The following is an 18268-nucleotide window of genomic DNA, read 5'->3' as shown; positions in this document are numbered from 1 at the left end:
GCGCCCTGATTGGCTGTAGACCATGTGTCAAAGTCAAGGCCCAGAGGCTGGATCCGGCCTGGTAATTCTATCCGGCCCTCCAGATCATTTTGTTTTATTATTACTAATAGCCTGATGCTATCTTGCGCTCATTTCTAACTTGTATAATTTTGACAAACACGTTTTTATGGAGAGTAAAATATTGAAAGTTATTCAAGGTTTAATTTGAGTTATTCTTGAATAATATTCCTGCCTTTTTATTATTCAGAATTATGTTTTAAAATTTGGCATTATTATTATTATTTTGGTATTTACTAAGTTTTTGGGGGCTATTTTGAAGTTTAGCTAATATTTCAGCTACATGCTAGCTGTTTTGGCTAATTTAGGTTTTTTGTTTTGTTTTTTAGGCTGTTTTGGAGTTTATCTAATGTTTCAGCTACACACTAGCTATTCTGGCTAATTTGGACATTTCTATAAAGTTTTTTTAGGCCATTTTGGAGCTAGGCTTATATTAACATGATGGCTGTTTTGGCTAATTTAGGATATTTTCATTTTTTTAGGATATTTTGACATTTAACTGCTTCTTCAGCTACATGCTAGATGTTTTGACCAACCTAGGTTTTTTGTTTTAGTTTTTTAATTTGGCATTTAGCTAATATTTTTAGCTGGTTATCGGCTTCAGTGTTTTCATCTATCAGCTTCAGTGTTTTTAACTATCAATTTCAGCATCTTAAGCTTTTAGCTCTAGCATCTTAGGTGGCCAAATGCAGCTTACAGCATTCACACTAGCATTATCACAGGTAATGCTATATATCTAGTTCATAATTATTTTTAAAAGTTATGGCTTTAAAAATCTAGTTTTAGAGTGTTTAATAAATGTTTATCCTGTTTAACCCGCGACTTAAGGTGTGTTTTGGATTTTGGCCCCCTGTGTGATTGAGTTTGACACCCCTGCTGTAGACCTTGTCATTCAATCTCCATGCCTTGTTCTTCTTTGAGTGTTGACAGGTCTTTGTTTTTATTCTATAACACTGGAGTTATTTTTCTTTGAAGGTTTGAACTTCGAGAGTTTAAACAAGAGAGAAAAGTGTGAAAATGTTTATGTCTAAGTGTGTAGAGGGGATTTACAGCTTTAAAACATCTGTAATCCTTCTTTGCAGGTTATTTTTAGAACACAACTCCCTTGATAAACCAGGAATGACTGTATATCTGGCAAAAACAGCTGCTGTTGTGTGTAGACACTTACCCACTGTCATGGTTTCTCTCCATAATCCGTGATGGCATGTTTGAGTAAACCAGTTTTGTTCTCTCAGGTTTTGGACCTTCTGTCGCCAAACTCCCAGGATTTGCCCATCCGACAGGACAAAGACAGAAACATCTTCATCCCAGGTCTCACCAGCACAACCATCTCCTCCTTCTCAGACTTTGACACACATTTTGTCCCGGCCAGCTTAAACCGAACCACAGCTTCCACCAAACTGAACCAGCGCTCGAGTCGCAGTCACGCTATCCTTCTGATCAAGGTTTGATGTGAAATTTCAATTTTTTTTTTCTCCCTCAAACTGAGATCCAAGTTACACAGCATCTTAAACAGGTCGTGGTCTCTGTGCGGTAGACCAGGATTTGGTAGCTGGTGCTGAAATCAATTCTTTCTTGCAACATTTCCACTAGCAGCAAATATTGCGCTTTTGGGATTACTTTGAAAGAAACAATTAATGTTTTTTATTTTCTTTCTAATTAATATTTTGTTGTAAATGTATATAAATGTTGTTATTGCTTTCAGGTTGTACGCACATCCCGTGTTTTACCCCACAGGCAGCAGACGGGCAAACTCTACCTGGTGGACTTGGCCGGCTCCGAGGACAACCGTCGCACCGGCAACCAGGGCATCCGCCTAAAGGAGAGCGGCGCCATCAACCTGTCCCTCTTCACGCTCAGCAAGGTGGTGGATTCCCTGAACTCCGGCACATCCATCCGCGTGCCGTACAGAGACAGCAAACTCACCCGCCTGCTGCAGGACTCCCTAGGAGGCTCCGCCCACTCCGTCATGATCGCCAACATCGCGCCGGAATACAAATACTATTTTGACACATTTAGCGCGTTGAATTTTGCGGCCAAATCCAAGATGATTGTGAACAAACCTTTCACGCGGGAGACTGTGGCGGTACCTGTGTTACCAGGTGAGCAGCAACGAAACAAAAAACTGATTCAACACAAAATCTTCAACGTATTCCAGTAGATTTTGAAGGAGAAAATGCCGCTTTTCTCCTTCAAAATCTACTGGAATACGTTGATCATGTTGACATTTAAAAAGAACAAACGCCTGAGTTCCAGTGTTATAATCGAACTTATTCAATGGCCAGTAGAGGGCGCTAATGTATCAGTGTGTTATTCATCAGCACTTGTTTGAAGTTCTGTCATTTTTCATGCTTACTTTTGTCCTTTTGCCTTTCTTCAACACATTTTGCTGCAGCTGTGACTGATGTTGGCCAATCTTCCTCCAGCTTTGCTGCTGATGGAGGATCTGAAGCAGCTCTCTAGTGCTCCGAATTCTAAACTCTTTAATTGTCTCCAGTGAAGCGGGCCAGAGAAGAGCACGAGGCTGGAGGTTCTGGCAGCGAGCCACACAAGAAGAAGCAGAAAGACGGGAAGACGCCCGAGCAGGACAGCTCTTCACCTTCAGCCAATTCCACGTGTGTACTTGGTTCTTTCCCAGACTCGTCTGAGCTGTGCCAGCTTACTGGAATGTGGGCTGCCGTGATTAGTCAACGACTAATTTAATAGTCGATTAGTCGTTAATTTATATTATATTGAGGCAGAGTGTAGTAAAGTTGAAAGTTATGATGGCATTATGGTATTTTTTTAGGACTATTTTGGCATTTACTAAGGTTTTTTAGGCTAATTTTTGAGTTTGGCTAATATTTCAGCCACATGCTAGCTGTTTTGGCTAATTTAGATTTTTTTAGGCTAATTTGGAGTTTAGCTAATATTTCAGCTGCATGCTAGCTATTTTTACTAATTTAGGATTTTTTTAGTTTTTTAGCTTAATTTGGAGTTTAGCTAATGTTTTAGCTACATGCTAGCTAATTTGGCTAATTTAGGATTTTTTTCCTTTTTTTTTAGGCTAATTTGGAGTTTAGCTAATATTTCAGCTACATGCTAGCTATTTTTTACTAATTTAGGATTTCTTCAGTTTTTTAGGCTAATTTGGAGTTTAGCTAATATTACAGCTGTATACTAGCTGTTTTGGCTAACTTAAGGTTTTTTTGTGTTTTGTTTTTTTTTAAAGTTTTATAGGCTAATTTGGCATAGGGCTGGGCGATATGGCAAAAGAAGAAAGTCACAATTTTTCTTTTATTATTTCACATCTTCAATTTTATCACAATTTCTTTGAAATAAATACAAATTGACAAAAATGAATTATAAAGATTTTAGTTGAAAAAAAGTCAACACATTTTGAGAAAATATTTATATTTCTTAAAATTTTAATTTCAATTGTATTAAAAGAAAACACGCCGAGGACGAGCAACTCGGATTCAAAGTCACATGCAGTCATCAAGCTTTTCTCGCGCTTGCAGCTTTTCATAGAAGATTGTGAAAAAACAAACTCTCAAAAAATGACACCTTGTCAGCTTTGGAGATCGTAAGACGATTTTATATCATCATATCCCCCCTAATTTGGCATTTAAATAATATTTTAGTTGGCTATCAGCTTCAGCAATCTTAGCTATCAATTTCAGCATCTTCAGCGGCTAAATTCAGCTTACAGCATTCACACTAGCGTTATCACAGGTAATACTATAAATGTAGTTTTTAGTTAGTTTAAAGCTAATGCTGGTTAAGATGTGTGCTTTACATCCAGTTTGCGTATGACCTGATTAGTCGACTAATTGGATATAATAATCTGTGATTAGTCGACTATTAAAATAATCAATTGTGGCAGCACTACTGGAAAGTGTCTTTGCCTCGTGTTAAATTCAGCATCTTCCGCCAAGTCTCATTTAGACAACAGCATCAGGAACTGGCGCCGGGCCTCATCAGAGCCAGCCAAGATTTTATAGCTCGCGATGAATCAAGATTTTTGCAGGGCAGCTATTGGTTACAGCTGCTCCCAAGACCGGCGCCGCTCGCTCACCATCTGTTGTCAAGTAGACACGTCTGCTTGGCTGCAGACACATAACCTTTTGACTTATGTTTTCACATTTCTATACTTTTATATAGTTTGGTGGAGTCATCTGTTATGGCCAGACTGATAGCACTGGAGAAGCTGGTGATGAGTGGCCAAGACAAAGACCAGCTGAGTGTGTCTAAAGACATGGCCCCGTCTCGCAAAGAAATCCAGGTGAAGTAAAATCAACAACACAAGTACAGTGTCTCAAACTTCAATGATGGTGGTTAGGGATGTTCTAGTCACCGACTTTAAGACTCAATCAGATTTTTTTCCTACATGACTAATTATCACTTATTTTTCCTAGTTTCATTTTTATTAATCTTAATTTTTTGCTTGATTGTTCAAGCTAATTTAAAGAAGTTCTCTGTTTAAATGTAAAATGATAAGAGGATTAAATTAAAAGTCGTGGTTCAACAGATTCTCGTGTCACATCTTCACTCAAATGTCTTTTTATTTTTGCATAACCATCTATTTTTGTTCTTTGTTTACAAAGGAGCTTAAGAAGAAGCAGAAGGAGTTTGAAAGTAAAGCCCTGCTTTTCAGTCAACTGCCCAAAGAAACTTCAGGTTCTGCCGAAGAGCCCGTCTTCAAAAACAGCACAGCTCCTCTTCAGAGAAAACAGGCGAATGCTACAAAACCTACCAAGCAGCAGGCTGTGGTCCAACCCCTGCAAGGTCAGAGGGACTCGAAAGTCACTTTGACTCGCTCGTTTCCACATGAAATGCTTCACAACTGGCCTTTTTTGGAACAAAAAACTTCTTTCCTAAAGCATCACCTCTGTCTTATTTACTAACCATGAAGAGTATTTAAGGATAAAATTCTTGAAGAACGTCTTATTTCTTCAAGAGTTGCATCGACTCTCCGTATTAATGAGCTGCAGTGCAATACAGGTCTGCAGAGCAAGAGAATAGATCAAATGACGGCGGGGAGGGATTGTTTTTACTCTCCTCAGCAACACTGAGAGCGACTCGGATAACTTTCTTACTCTTGAAAACACTTTTAGTTCCCCACTAACACTTTTTGCTCTGTGAAAACCTCAGCTTTTACAAAGATAAAAATTAACATTTTGTGACAATAAAGATTTTGTCTGACTCCTCCTCAGTGTCTCGGCTGCAGCCTCTTGTCAACCTTGCTGCTGTCAAGAAACAGTCCGTCTGCGTCAAGAAGAAAGAGCTTTCCAGCGGGATCGAGGTCAGCATCGACTGCGCAGTTCCTGGCTTGACACATCTGCAGAGTTGCAAGCATCGAATACAGGCTGACATGCAGCGTTAGCTTCACTTGTTGTTGTTTGTTTTTGACACAGCAAATGCTGCAGAATGTCACATTTGTGTTAAACTCATTGTAGGACAATAAAGGTGAAAGAGTTTATAAAAACAGTTGTAAGGACAAGTGTATCAAACTGAGTTTGTGTTTATTTTAGCTCCCAGACGGTAAGGAGAACATGAAGGAGAAGTCCTGGGAGACCGAACTAGACGCGCAAATGCTGGAACAGTCGAAAGAGAAAATCCTGCAAATTCTGAACAGCGGCGGGCTGAAGGAGCTGAAAGGTCTGCAGCAGATCGGTGACAAGAAGGCGAAGCTGCTTCTGGGCTGGAGAGAGATCAACGGGCAATTCACGAAGGTTTGTTTGAGGAAAAGCCTCCTTATTTAAATAAAAAAAGAGTTCTTGCTTTAATTTGTTTTCATTCTGGTTTTTATTTTGCAGTTGGAAGATCTGGTCAAAGTTGAAGGCATGACGGAAAAGAGATTTACCTCTTTTTTGAGGGTAAGTTCTCATTAAAGATGACTCCAATCTATTTGAAGCCTTCAGTTGTCTTTTAACTAAGATTAGGTTGTTTTTAGCCAAAATTGGGGGTAAAAAAGTCATTTTCTAGGACATAGTTTCTGCAGAGTGGCAGTAGTTCCCCTCTGACTTGTGAGCAGGAAGAACTGTTTTTGTGGAGCAACCCCGCCCCCCTTTCCCCTAGTTTACAAGTCTGAACACTTTTAGGTTAGAAAAGTGAACATGTTGGAAGGGTTTGGGTAAGTTGCATGATTTTTGCTTCCGGCTGTCTGCACATGAGGATAAATAAAGACTTGTATGGATCCAGTCGTCTATAAGTGAATGCATCAGAAGGGGGCGGAGCAAGAAGCTTGAATTTCATGTCACAAATGAGCTGTTTTTCCAACTGCATTTTTTTTGTCTGCTCCTGATTCACAACAATTTGAGTAAAGAAATACTCAGAAATGCAATAATGAGCTGATAATTATTTAAATAAGTCTTCCATTGTGTGAAAAAATGCCACAAGAACATGTTAAAAGCATCAGAGTGGATCTATAAAGACTACATTTCTTGTTTAGTCAATAGGATTTGAAGTAGAGCTGCATTTATCTGGGTTCCTGCAGAGTCTTAAAAGCATTGAATTGTGATTTTGAAAGTTAAACTTTTTAAAAAGTATTGAATTTTGATATCTGAGCCTTTAAAATTGTGCTGCTTGAAGCTTCTCTGTTTCACATTTCCTGTAAAAATTCACATTTTTTTAATCACAATTATTTTTGATTAAATGACGTAAATAAATAGTTTATAAACAGAACGCCAGTTTGAAAGAAGGAGGCATAGACCACAAACTGCAAAATAAGAAGCTACAGTTTATCATAAAATTTAAATTATAAATAAAATGGGAAATTTTAAACTGTCTTCTAGTTTTTAAATGTTTTAATGGATCTTTACAAACCTTTCAGAACTCTCAGGTTCTCCAATTTCTAGAACCAGGACTTAGTGAGGCATACTCTCAGTATTATGGTCTTCATTTGAGGAGCTTCTGTGAAGATTTTTTTAAATCTAAATTTAAGAAGTATATTTTTTATGTACCTTTTTAAATGACATTTAAGCAACCTTTTAAAGTATTTTAAGGTTTATCATTTGTTGTTCTTAAATTCTAGCCACATTATTGTTGCTTTTAAGCTAACATCTTATGAGTTTTATATTGATAGCATCTTATATGTCAACATATTGATGAAAATTCATATAAAGAAATTGATAAAGTGTGTATTGTCAGGTTTTGATTAAATACTTTACCATTCTGGTAACTCTTAAAGTCCTGAATTATTGATTCTCTTCTGCAGGCGAACATCCTGAGCGCCATGGGGAAATGACTTTTTTTTATTTTTAATATAAATATCTATTTTTCATTACATAAGTTGTACAGTTTTTCTGTTTTTCAAAGCTGTTAATGTTTTTGTAATAACAGCTTTTTCCTGTGGATGGCATGCTTGTGCGTTCCTAATAAACCTCACATGAATTCAGTGGTTGCTTGTTTATTTCACACCTTAGAAACTATAGATTCCCCATCAGTTGTGAAGGACCATTAGTCTTTCTCTGAAGCGTCTCCACCCCTCCTGTAATTATAAATAAAATATTGTGGAAAAAAAATCTGCGCGTTTCTTTGAGGGTTGGGTGAAGGATGAAGTCCAGCCCTCCTCTCTGTTTCGCACGTAGTCTGGATTTCACTTTTCACACCCCCTCCTCCTCCCGGATCCACCCTGGAGACTCCATCCATCCATCCCAGCCCTCTGCGCCGGAGCGAGGATACACCAGCAGCCGCGCGTCGTGCGTTACCACACCCCCCACACACAGCGACGACTCCTTTACACAGCAGCATCTGTGAAGGACGAGCTCAATCTCTGCGTCTGAACTCACGATGCCCAAACCCGGAGCCGTCCAAACGCAGCAATAAAAGGTCAGTTTCATGTTCCTTATTTCCACATAATCCTGCATGTTTCTTTTTTTTTTCTTCCCTCCTTCCTTCTTCCTGGTGGGGGACATAAATCATCAGCCTCATTTGTCCGAGTGCCCCCACCCCCCCTTTCCCTTTTGTCCACTGCCTTTTGTTAGGCGGTAACCGCGCAGCAGTGTGCGGCTGTGTACACATGACGCGCACCCATCGATGTGCACACCTGCATCCATCTGCCTGTGCCTTTGTACTCCCCGGGTCATTGTGACCCGCTTTCCGCTCCCTTTTCTCCATTTTTAAAACATCTTTTCATGATAACTTGGGTTTTGTTTACAAGTCGTGTTTTGTATTTAAAATAAAAATGTCACCTGATGTGGCTATTGAATGTGCTTTTAGGCCTAAATCTAGAATGTAAACATAGATCCTCATTCGTGGAGCTAAATCAGCACAATTTGAGATTTTTGGAAATTTAAAACCAGCTGTGTGGTTGTGGGGAGCACCCCCCTTAAATGAACTAAATGCTTCTTCTCTGGATGCATGAAATATGCATGAATCTGAGCTTCATTTGACCCCCACTTCATTTAAAGACGGCACGCTAGTCCGCATAAAAGGAAATCATTAGCAAATTAGGGGGGGGGTTTGCCTCCAAACCACAACAGTCTTCAGTTTGCATCCAGATTTTTATTTGGAGTTGTTTGCCTTCTGTGTCGATTCACTTCAACTCAAGTTGATGAAAACACTGAATCCAGGGTGATGGCAATGCCCAGTGGAATCAATGATGATACTAGCGGAGGACAACAGGGCTCTGGACACATGCCAACATGCATTTCCTGCTGGCACTCTATAGGTGCAAACAAGGCTGGATGAATTAGTTAGTCTTTTCTGTTTTTGAAGGGTCCTAATGAACTGCAAGTTTTTCTAGTCAGAGGTATCCTAATTAACCCTTATATTGTGTTCTAAAGCTATCTTAGTAAACCTTCATTTTGTGCTCTGGAACTGTCTTAGTTCCTTAAATTGTGTTCTGGAGCCATTGTTTGACCTTATTTTGTGTTGTGGATCTATCTTAGTTAACCCTAATATTGTGTTCTGGAGCTATCTTAGTTAACCCTTATATTGTATTCTAGAGCTATCCTAGTTCCTTAACTAGTGTTCTGAAGCTATCGTAGTTGACCTTTATTTTGTGTTGTGGAGCTATCTTAGTTGACCCTTTTATTGTGTTCTGGAGCTATCTTAGTTAACCCTTATATTGTATTCTAGAGCTATCTTAGTTCCTTAACTTGTGTTCTGAAGCTATCGTAGTTAACCTTTATTTTGTGTTGTGGAGCTATCTTAGTTGACCCTTTTATTGTGTTCTGGAGCTATCTTAGTTAACCCTTATATTGTGTTCTGGAGCTATCTTAGTCAACCCTTGTATTGTGTTCTGGAGCTTTTTTAGTTAACCCTTGTATTGTGTTCTGGAGCTATCTTAGTTCCTTAAATTGTGCTGTGGAGCTATCTTAGTTGACCCTTATATTGTGTTCTGGAGCTATCTTAGTTAACCCTTATATTTTGTTCTGGAGCTGTAGTTAACCCTTATATTGTGTTTTGGAGCTATCTTAGTTCACCCTTATATTGTGTTTTGGAGCTATCTTATTTAACCCATATATTGTATTCTAGAGCTATCTTAGTATTCTGGAGCTATCTTAGTTCACCCTTGTGTTCTGAAACTATCTTAGTTGACTCTTATGTTGTGTTCTGGAGCTATCATAGTTGACCCATTATATTTTGTTGTGGAACTATCTTAGTTAATTCTTATATTGTTTTTGAGTCAAAACTGACTCATAATTGGGACAAAACACAATATAAGGACAAAAAAAAGCTTTTGATATATAGTTGAACAAAACGTTAAATTTTAAGATCTCCTTTTCAGCTGTCATCCAACACAAATGCAGTAAAGAAGCCGTTATTATGACTTCACTCCAGAGGTCTGCAGTGGAAATTTGAGTCGTTCCGGTGGAAAAGATGGGGGTGTTTACGGTGATCCTCAGCTCTACACAAATCCATCAAGCTTCCCCCGACTGCTGAGTGGATGTTTATCTTCCTACGCTGGCAATGCAGCGTTTCCTCTTGACTGAAGAAACCAGCTTTAACAACAAAAACATCTGCATGTGTTTATTCAAATCTATTCATATCTTAATGAAGTCATTCTAAATCATTATTTTTGGGGGGCATGGATTTAACATGCTTGCAACATTTTTTGAAATGAGGGGGAAAAAACTGGTCTTTATGCAAAGAAAGATAATCAAGTGCCCTGAATCTCAACATTCTTGACGCCAAATATGACGTCAAAAACATGATAAAAACTTAAGATTTATACAAAATATATAATTTAAATGCTTTTTTTTAAATAAAGCATTCATTTTTGCAGAAACTTCAGGAAAGTTTGTAGATTTGGACCCTTTGAAAAACACACACACCCCACATACAGGGTTACCACAGGCTCTTAAAGTCTTAAAAGGCTAGAATTCATTAAATTGAAAATAAAACTTCTAAAAAGCCTTGATGTCTTACATTTTGTTATCTGAACTGTTAGGGACTCAATGATTCACATGATTCAAACATGTAGCAGTTTTGTTTATTTTGACAAAACGACAACAAAAAATTCATAAAAATCTTGTTTAAATATTTTAATAAGAGAGTAACACAAAAAAAACAATTAAATTTGGCTTATACTAGGATGCCATAATTCTCTATTTAAAACCAAGTCATATGTTTCACCTGAATCATGAGGAAAGTGAATCATTGCATCCCTAGCTTATACTGAGCCTGGTTTAATGTAATAAAATAAATATGTTAAATTTGGCACAAGTCATGTGTTTGACACTTTCAGTGTAAACGTGCTAATATATGAGGTGTGGTTGCAACATTTCAGTTCAATGGTGAAACAAACGGTTCGGTTTAAAACCGAGAATCTTCACATCCCTTGTAAACATCTTGTATCCCATGACAAAAAAGGCAAATTTTAGGTTCTGGGCGTTGATGTCTCCATCCAGATCCTCTTAATGCTCTTAGTGAGGAAATTCAAACACAACCTTAGACACATCATGATGAACCTTTGCAGGTTGTTTAAAAAAGGGTTTTAAAGTCTCGCTCCAACTATAATATTTTCTATTCTAAAATTGTTCCCATTGGTTTTTTAGTTATGATTATGCAGTTTTTAGCAAAATTCAAAAGCCGTTTTTGTTTTTTAAGACATATTTTCTGCAGAGCAGCAGGAGTTTACCTGATTGTGGGAGGGACTGTCGGCGCAGAAATTAATTTCTCATCAGCCTTTTGTTTACACTTTCTCCCCCAAGCTTATAGCACCTCACAAATCCAAGCTAACATTAGCAAAAAAATTTTAAAAAATGGCGAGCAATATCGTCTATCCAGATAGCTTTGAGCCAGATGGGAGCTCAGATGAGGATAATGGTAACAGATGTATTTGTCTGCAAGTGGATACATCAAATTGGAGCGGGGAAGGGAGACTTTGACATCATGACAAAAACCCATTTTCTTCTCCCCCAACACAATTCAAATGAAAAATTACTCAAACACAGTTTTAGTCTTAAATTTTTTCATGTAAGTCCTCCATTTTGAGAAAAATGCTACAAGAACGTGTTAAAAACAGCACATAACATGTAGCATTTTTCCAAGTAGATGACCTATATAAAATAATTTATGATTAAAGCTGCATTTGAGTATTTAATTCAAATTTTAAAAGCAGAAGCTTGAAAATGCTCAGACTAATGATGCAGCCACACTCACTCTTAGGTGTATGAGATATGAGCGTTCAACACTCGTGCTGTAGCAAATTGAGATTCTGAATTAAAACTGTACGACTGGATTGATACAATATTGCGTATGGCTATTTTTGTGCCGCTAATATTAGCTCGAGGCTATAAGCTTACGCATAAGTGAGAAAACAGCTCTCAGTAATGGGGAGGGGGGAAGGGGGGCTCTGTATCAACAGTCCCGCCCAAAACCCAGAATTCTGTTTCTAATGAGCTACTGCTACTGTATGTCTTAAAGAATGACAAAGGCTTTTTGATATGGGTTAAAAGCTTCCTTATTAAAAGATCACTGGGAACAATTTTACGATGGAAAAAAATGTGGTTAGTGTGGGACTTTAATGTATTTTATTTTTTTTGTTATTTAAACTAATTTCTGTGCAGTTTCCTTGGGTTCATTATATTCTATTTTTGAAATGAGGTGTGTTTCTTGTGTTTCATCACTGAAGGCTTTGAGTAACCTTAATGACGATTTTCCTGACAAACTGCAGCGATTGCGTATGTCTGAGCTCAGCAGCAGAGTGGATTTCATTTGGTGGCATCATTGTTTGCTTGAAATGACAGATTTCATCTTTGTTGTCATTTTTCTCTTTAACTACCATCAGGTGTAACCAGGAGAAGCACAGACTACAGGACGAACCAAACAAGCCCCTCGTTTTGCTTTTACCATGGCTGTGAACACGATTCCAGCTGCACCTGCCTGGTCAGGCGACGAACAACCTTCCTTCCTGGATCAGGAGAACTCCCAAGCCCCCGTCACTATCCCGAGCCCCCCAAACACGGGCGAAGACCTCCTCCACAGCAGTACAGCAGCAAACACACGACCCACCCGCAGCAAATCCAAAGGAGAGCTAGTCATAGTCATCAATGAGAAACTAAAGAACGGTAAGTTTGACCTCCGACTGAGGCAGCGGGTGGGTGGAGGTTGGGTCACATAACTGCCTCGTCAGCCTGTTTGGGGAAAGTCAAATCCCACTGCATGAATGGGCTCCGGGGAGCGTCAGCACGCCTACATGCATTTATCTTTTTGGTTGTCCTTGTCATCCTTCACGTGCAGGTAACGGGATCCACCCGACACCTGCAGACAGCACCTCTCCAGTTATCTCCTCCCCTCCCAGAAGACAGCACTCCATCTCCTACCCCCATCATAACGGCAAAACTCGGAAGGGCAGCAGGGCGGGCTCCATCGGCTACACGTCCTTCTCGCCCAGGCCGTCCATTTCTCGGCATTCCAGCATTGCGACCAACCCCCCTCTGGATCGGTCCAAGGTCAAAGACTACCTCCTCCTGTCCGTGCTGGCCTGCTTCTGCCCCGTCTGGCCGATCAACATCGTCGGATTCGTCTACTCCATCATGGTAGGAGCGGGAAGCTTTCCCGCCTTTTCCAGCCGCGCGTGTTGAAACTGCAGCTAACTGGTGTTTTGATCCCTTCCTGCAGTCCAGGAACAGCCTTGAGCAGGGAAACCTGGACGGCGCCGTGCGTCTCGGACGTGTCGCCAAGATGCTCTCCATGGTGTCATTAGTAGGAGGGACAGTCATTATCATCGCCTGCATTGTCAACCTAGCCAGTGAGTGTCCCAGATCTGACCTTTAACCCTTCTTCTTGCTCCTCTCGTCTAAACTCCTTGATTCTCCTGCTTTAATCCCAACATTCTGTTAGACTTTTGCTGAATATTAATTTATCGCCTGCACGCACTTCTAACATCCCACAAACAATTTGGTTGACATAAACACTTAAACTGTAATGACTGCATACTTGTCCCTTTAGAGCACGTGTCAAAGTCAAGGGGCCTGGGGCCGGATCCGGCCCTCCGGGTGATTATACCCGGCCCTCCAGATCATTTTATTTTATTGTTATTAATGGCCAGATGTTATCTTGCACTTTCTAACTTTTAACATTTTGACAAAATATATTTTTATGGAGAGTAAAATATTTAAAGTTATTTAAGGTTTAAGCGGATTTGTTCAGTTTTTAATATTTATAATTATGTTAAAAAGTTACAGTTTAAAGTTTTAAAAATTGTCATTCTGTTAGCTTTTTGGACTATTTTAGCATTTATTAAAATTTGTAAGGCTAATTCGAAGTTTAGCTAATATTTCAGGTACAGGCTAGCTGTTTCGGCTAATTTATTTTTTTTCAGTTTTTAGGCTGTTTTGAAGTTTAGCTATTTTTTTCAGTTACATGCTAGCTGTTATGGCTAACCTAAGTTTTTTTTATTAGTTTTTTTAGGCTAATTTGGCATTTAGCTAATATTCTAGCTAGCTATCAGCTTCAGCATTTCTAGCTATTAGCTTCAGCGTTTTTAGTTATCAATTTCAGCATCTTCAGCTATCAGCACTAGCATCTTCAGAAGCCAGATTCAGCTTGCAGCATTCACACTAGCATTATCACAGGTAATGCTATATAACTAGTTCATAATTATGTTAAAAAGTTATGGCTTTAAAGTTTTGAAAATTCCGTTTTAGTCTGTTGAATAAATGTTTATCCCGTTTGGCCTGCAACCTAACAGGTGTTTGAATTTTTTGGCCCCCTGTGCGATTGAGTTTGACACCCCTGCTTTATAGTGACGTGTAAACAACTGTCTGGATGCTCCTTGTACCAAATGTTCTTCTCTTGTACAAATGTATTGTATCACGACTCACAACAATTGTACATGTATTGCCAAATAAAGGGATTCTGATGAAAGATCAATGATCAGTGACTTCCTCAGACAGAGACTGCAGTTTGTCTTATGTGATCGTGACAGGTCAAGTCAGCTGAAGGATTCCTCGCTGTTTGGTTGGAGCAGATATTTCTGTGCCCCTCTGACTTGCAGCCTGTTGGGTCTCATTAAGCCAAGAGATGTTCTAATTAGCTCAATGACTGCAAGAGCAATTGTAGAGCCAGCTTGTGTTCAAAACCTGCGGGACTCAGCAACTCTTGTTTTTCTCATTATGTAACTGTCCTCTGTGGTTTGTGAAAGTTTATACATCCATACAGAGTTGCAGAGAATCTCGCTCTTACTAATACGCTTCCTTTTCTTCTTTTAGTAAATGTGAAAACCTGAGTTTCATCCCGGGATGAAACGGGATAAGGAAAGTGACCGTCTGGCCTGCACCTGCACCCACCGTCTGTACCGCCTAGTCATTACCTGGATGTGTGACAAATGTGCACCCAACAAACAGTGCTTACTAATCTTTCTGTATTCTATGTAGGCCCTATTTTTTTTTTATTTTTTTGCTAATGGACTCAGTAAAATATGCAAATGCTGCTGCTCTCAGTCTGCCTTGAGAGGGTGGAACTCCCTTTCTATTCTGGCTAAGGCATCCAAAATGGTTTTTAGCACCCTTCAAGAATCCTAATACTACCTGCAGGAGCTCTGGACTTGAACATAACAGAGAGGGGTGGTTTTTAAGGCTCCCAGCATCCATTAGATCCACACACACACAAAATGTCTGCCAAGCCCTCCTTTTTTTTCTCCTCCACCAACTGGACTCATCCGTTTGCCAGTAAATCCCCCCCCCCCAAGACACTCCGCGAGGCTGTGGGATTTATGTTGCGCTGGAATCAAACGGCAGAAAGTCGAGGAACTGCACTTTGTCCTCCTGCTTCAAACTGTCCTCTGTGACTTTCATGTCTCCACGATGCCCCACATCCTGAGCCTGAGAGCGAGCATGCGGGCGGATGAAAGAGAGGCTTACCCAGGACTAGCTACTGGCGCTAAAACGGAAAAGGATTATGAAAAGTCTAACACAGTCAGGCACAGTCATCCCAGCAAAGAAGAAATAAGAAAAATGTGCCAAACAAAAGAATTTACAGGAAGACTACATCCTCTCTGAAGACCAGACTCGTTTTTACAGCTTTTCTGAACACACGCTCCAACCACTGTGAACTACAACTAAGCTCTATCCTCTACTTTTTCAAAAACATTTGTAATGGATTGTTTCTCCCTTAACGGGATGCTATTTAATGGTGGTAAATATGAGCGTGTGTGAGGGCTCCTAAATGTGGTTAACAAATTCATTAGCTTCAGTGGACATGAAGGTCTATATGATCTGTATACGTTGGATACCTGTTTTTGTTGTGTTCGCAACAGGATATTCTGTGGATTTGTACAAAACACTGGGTCAGACGTGAGATATTTTAGTAGCATCATTGTAGCAATAGTTTGGAAGACTCTTTAATTTATTATTATACTCTTTTTCTGTCTTTAATGCCTAATCTTTACCTACCTGTGGTTCTTTCTCACTGTGATCTGAAGCAGCCGGTGAAGCTCTCCTAACTTACTGTGTCCTCTGCTATCAATCATGTACAGACTTGTTACTTTCTGTAACAAACAATATTCTTCTTTCTTATCAGGTAAATGTAACCGTAACCAACACTTGTATGTAATATATTATGCAAATATAAATATATCGTGATGATTCTGTAGATCTAATGTAGGCTTCAGAAACTGTTCTGACAGACTTTATACTCCCAGGCTTCTCTAAGCTTTTGTGTTTATTAATGAGCATGTTGTGAGATATTTTTCAGTCATGTATAATACAGTAAACGATGAAGGTTGTACTTCTGCAGCACATTCATAATAAAGACAAAATGCATGTGACGCGGTTTTGGTGTTTTTGTATGATGAAAGGCTTAAGTTGCAAATGGAGGAGATCTGCTCCTCGACCCTTTAAAATGAGAGAAATCCAGAGAGCTTAGCCAACTGAGGAGAGATTGCACTTTGCAATTAAGCACTTGAAAGTAAAAAAAAAATGTAATAATGATGTTGGAGTGGGGGGATGGGGGTGTTGCTGGGTGTATTTCTCAGTGCTGTGACAGTGGTTTAAGCTGCGGAGATCCTGCTGTTGGCAGGCGATGGAGCCGAGGTGGCGGCGGCGGCGGCAGCAGGAGCAAAATGCTGAAGGGAGCAGCTCCGAGCCCAGCAAAAGCACTGATGGGCTGTAATGAGAACTCGGTCTCAGATGACTTCAGCAAAACCAGGCAAACGTTTCCCGCAGTGTTTTCACCGCGGTTTCTCTTTTGAAGCCCATGTCCCCAAGGTCAGAAGGGGTCGGAGAAAAATCCGCATGTTTAACCTTTTTGATACATTTACTGCATTTAACGTATAAATATTGGAGTTTGTTTATTACGAGCAAAATAAATAAAATACTGAGGAAAAGCAAAATATATATGCATCTGTACATAAATATGTCAAAATTTGGGTAATGAATCAAGTCTTGATTGGAAAATTTAGAGATACATCTTCATGCGCATATATATGTATGTGTGTATATAAATAGAAATATGTTTATATATATGTGTGTGTGTGTGTGTGTGAATATGTACCCGGTATATATATATATATATATGCTCACACACACATATACATGTATGTATGTGTGTATATATATATACATATACACACATAAATATATAAACATAAATCTCTATGTATGTGTATTTGTATAAATGTGTATATATATATATGTATGTGTGTATATAAATAGAAATATATATATACTCACACACACATATATATATATATATTTATATATACACACACATAAATGTATACATACAAATATATATGTATATGTATTTGTATAAATGTGTGTGTGTGTGTGTATATATATATATATATATCTCCACAAGCACAAATGAATGATGCCATTGTATATATTACATATTACAATTCGTTAAATGGGATATTTGTCAAAAAGAGTTTAAATATTCGCTAGTGAAAAATAAGTGGAAAAAACAATTTGTATAATCCAACCCCGGTTATATCAACCACATACATTAAAATTAACTTTGTTTTTCTCAAGAAAAATGCTTAAATTTATCTCTGGGTTAAGATTAATCCCCTAGAGCCAAACTACAGTAGTAATATCTAATGTAGAATTATCACGCTTGCTATTAAGCAAGTTTTTTTTTGTCTGAGAGGATCAGCACTTCACAGATGTCCTTTTCATCTTTTAATTTCCGAGCATTTGTGAGTCACTCACAGGAGAAACGGGGATTAATCGTGCGGATTAGAATTTCTCTTAGATCCCTGAGTTTGCAGAAATGTCAACATGATGAGGTATCACATTTACTCAGGTTCTTCGTCATCATTTTGTGTGTTTTTTTTTGTGTGTGCTTTTTTTCTTTTTAAAGGAGCATACAATAAAAACAAAAACATTTGAAGTGATTACCACAATAGAAATACAGATACAACACGAAATATGAATTTTATCATTAAGATATGTTTTAAACTGAAGAATTAAGAATTACAGAGTTTGCAGATAGTGGGATTATGAAGCCAGATGTAAAAATAACCTTGTTTATATTTGTTTGTTCAACCTTTTCTGCCTTTATTTCATCCATACAGCTGTGTTTTGATTTTAGAGAAGGATTAATGAGCTTCTATTTAAGACAAAAGTACTCCTTTAAGGTATTCAAACTATTTTTGTTTTTCTTGTCATTTGTTTTACCATAAGTTCCTATCACTTCCATTCCTATAATGCTGCCCAGAACAATGATAAGAAGACACATGCATAATAAATATAATAATAAGACAAATAATAAAATACAAAATTTTAAATAAAGACGTAAAAAATAAATTAAAATGCCATAATTATGACACAACAAA

At 38.6% G+C, this 18268-nt stretch overlaps 2 protein-coding genes across 2 annotated transcripts in view; both read left to right on the top strand.

Annotated features, from left to right (window-relative positions):
- kif22 (kinesin family member 22) overlaps positions 1-7435 on the top strand; it is a 9281-nt gene extending 1846 nt beyond the window's left edge. The window contains exons 5-13 of the mRNA XM_024284984.2: positions 1293-1502; positions 1763-2159; positions 2555-2672; positions 4201-4321; positions 4644-4824; positions 5253-5341; positions 5571-5771; positions 5856-5915; positions 7256-7435. Of these exons, the coding sequence (XP_024140752.1) occupies positions 1293-1502; positions 1763-2159; positions 2555-2672; positions 4201-4321; positions 4644-4824; positions 5253-5341; positions 5571-5771; positions 5856-5915; positions 7256-7285 (1407 nt within the window). The 3' untranslated portion in view covers positions 7286-7435. The remainder of the gene's footprint in view (positions 1-1292; positions 1503-1762; positions 2160-2554; positions 2673-4200; positions 4322-4643; positions 4825-5252; positions 5342-5570; positions 5772-5855; positions 5916-7255) is intronic.
- Positions 7436-7570: 135 nt separating this feature from the next.
- prrt2 (proline-rich transmembrane protein 2) lies at positions 7571-16258 on the top strand. Its single transcript, XM_024284986.1, has 5 exons — positions 7571-7869; positions 12278-12557; positions 12730-13028; positions 13111-13240; positions 14703-16258. The coding sequence occupies exons 2-5, from the start codon at positions 12341-12343 to the stop codon at positions 14717-14719; spliced, it is 663 nt and encodes a 220-aa protein (XP_024140754.1). The 5' UTR covers positions 7571-7869; positions 12278-12340; the 3' UTR covers positions 14720-16258.
- The last annotated feature ends 2010 nt before the right edge of the window (positions 16259-18268 follow it).

This window comes from Oryzias melastigma, linkage group LG19, assembly GCF_002922805.2.
Source record: "Oryzias melastigma strain HK-1 linkage group LG19, ASM292280v2, whole genome shotgun sequence".
Classification (NCBI taxonomy): Eukaryota; Metazoa; Chordata; class Actinopteri; order Beloniformes; family Adrianichthyidae; genus Oryzias; species Oryzias melastigma.
This window is presented reverse-complemented; position numbering and strand designations above follow the sequence as displayed.

Coding starts and splice junctions, on each gene's coding strand:
- prrt2 (XM_024284986.1), top strand. CDS start 12,341: ATGGCTGTGAACACGATTCCAGCTGCACCTGCCTGGTCAGGCGACGAA. Junction 12,558..12,729: donor CAATGAGAAACTAAAGAACG/GTAAGTTTGACC, acceptor CTTCACGTGCAG/GTAACGGGATCCACCCGACA. Junction 13,029..13,110: donor GATTCGTCTACTCCATCATG/GTAGGAGCGGGA, acceptor CCCTTCCTGCAG/TCCAGGAACAGCCTTGAGCA.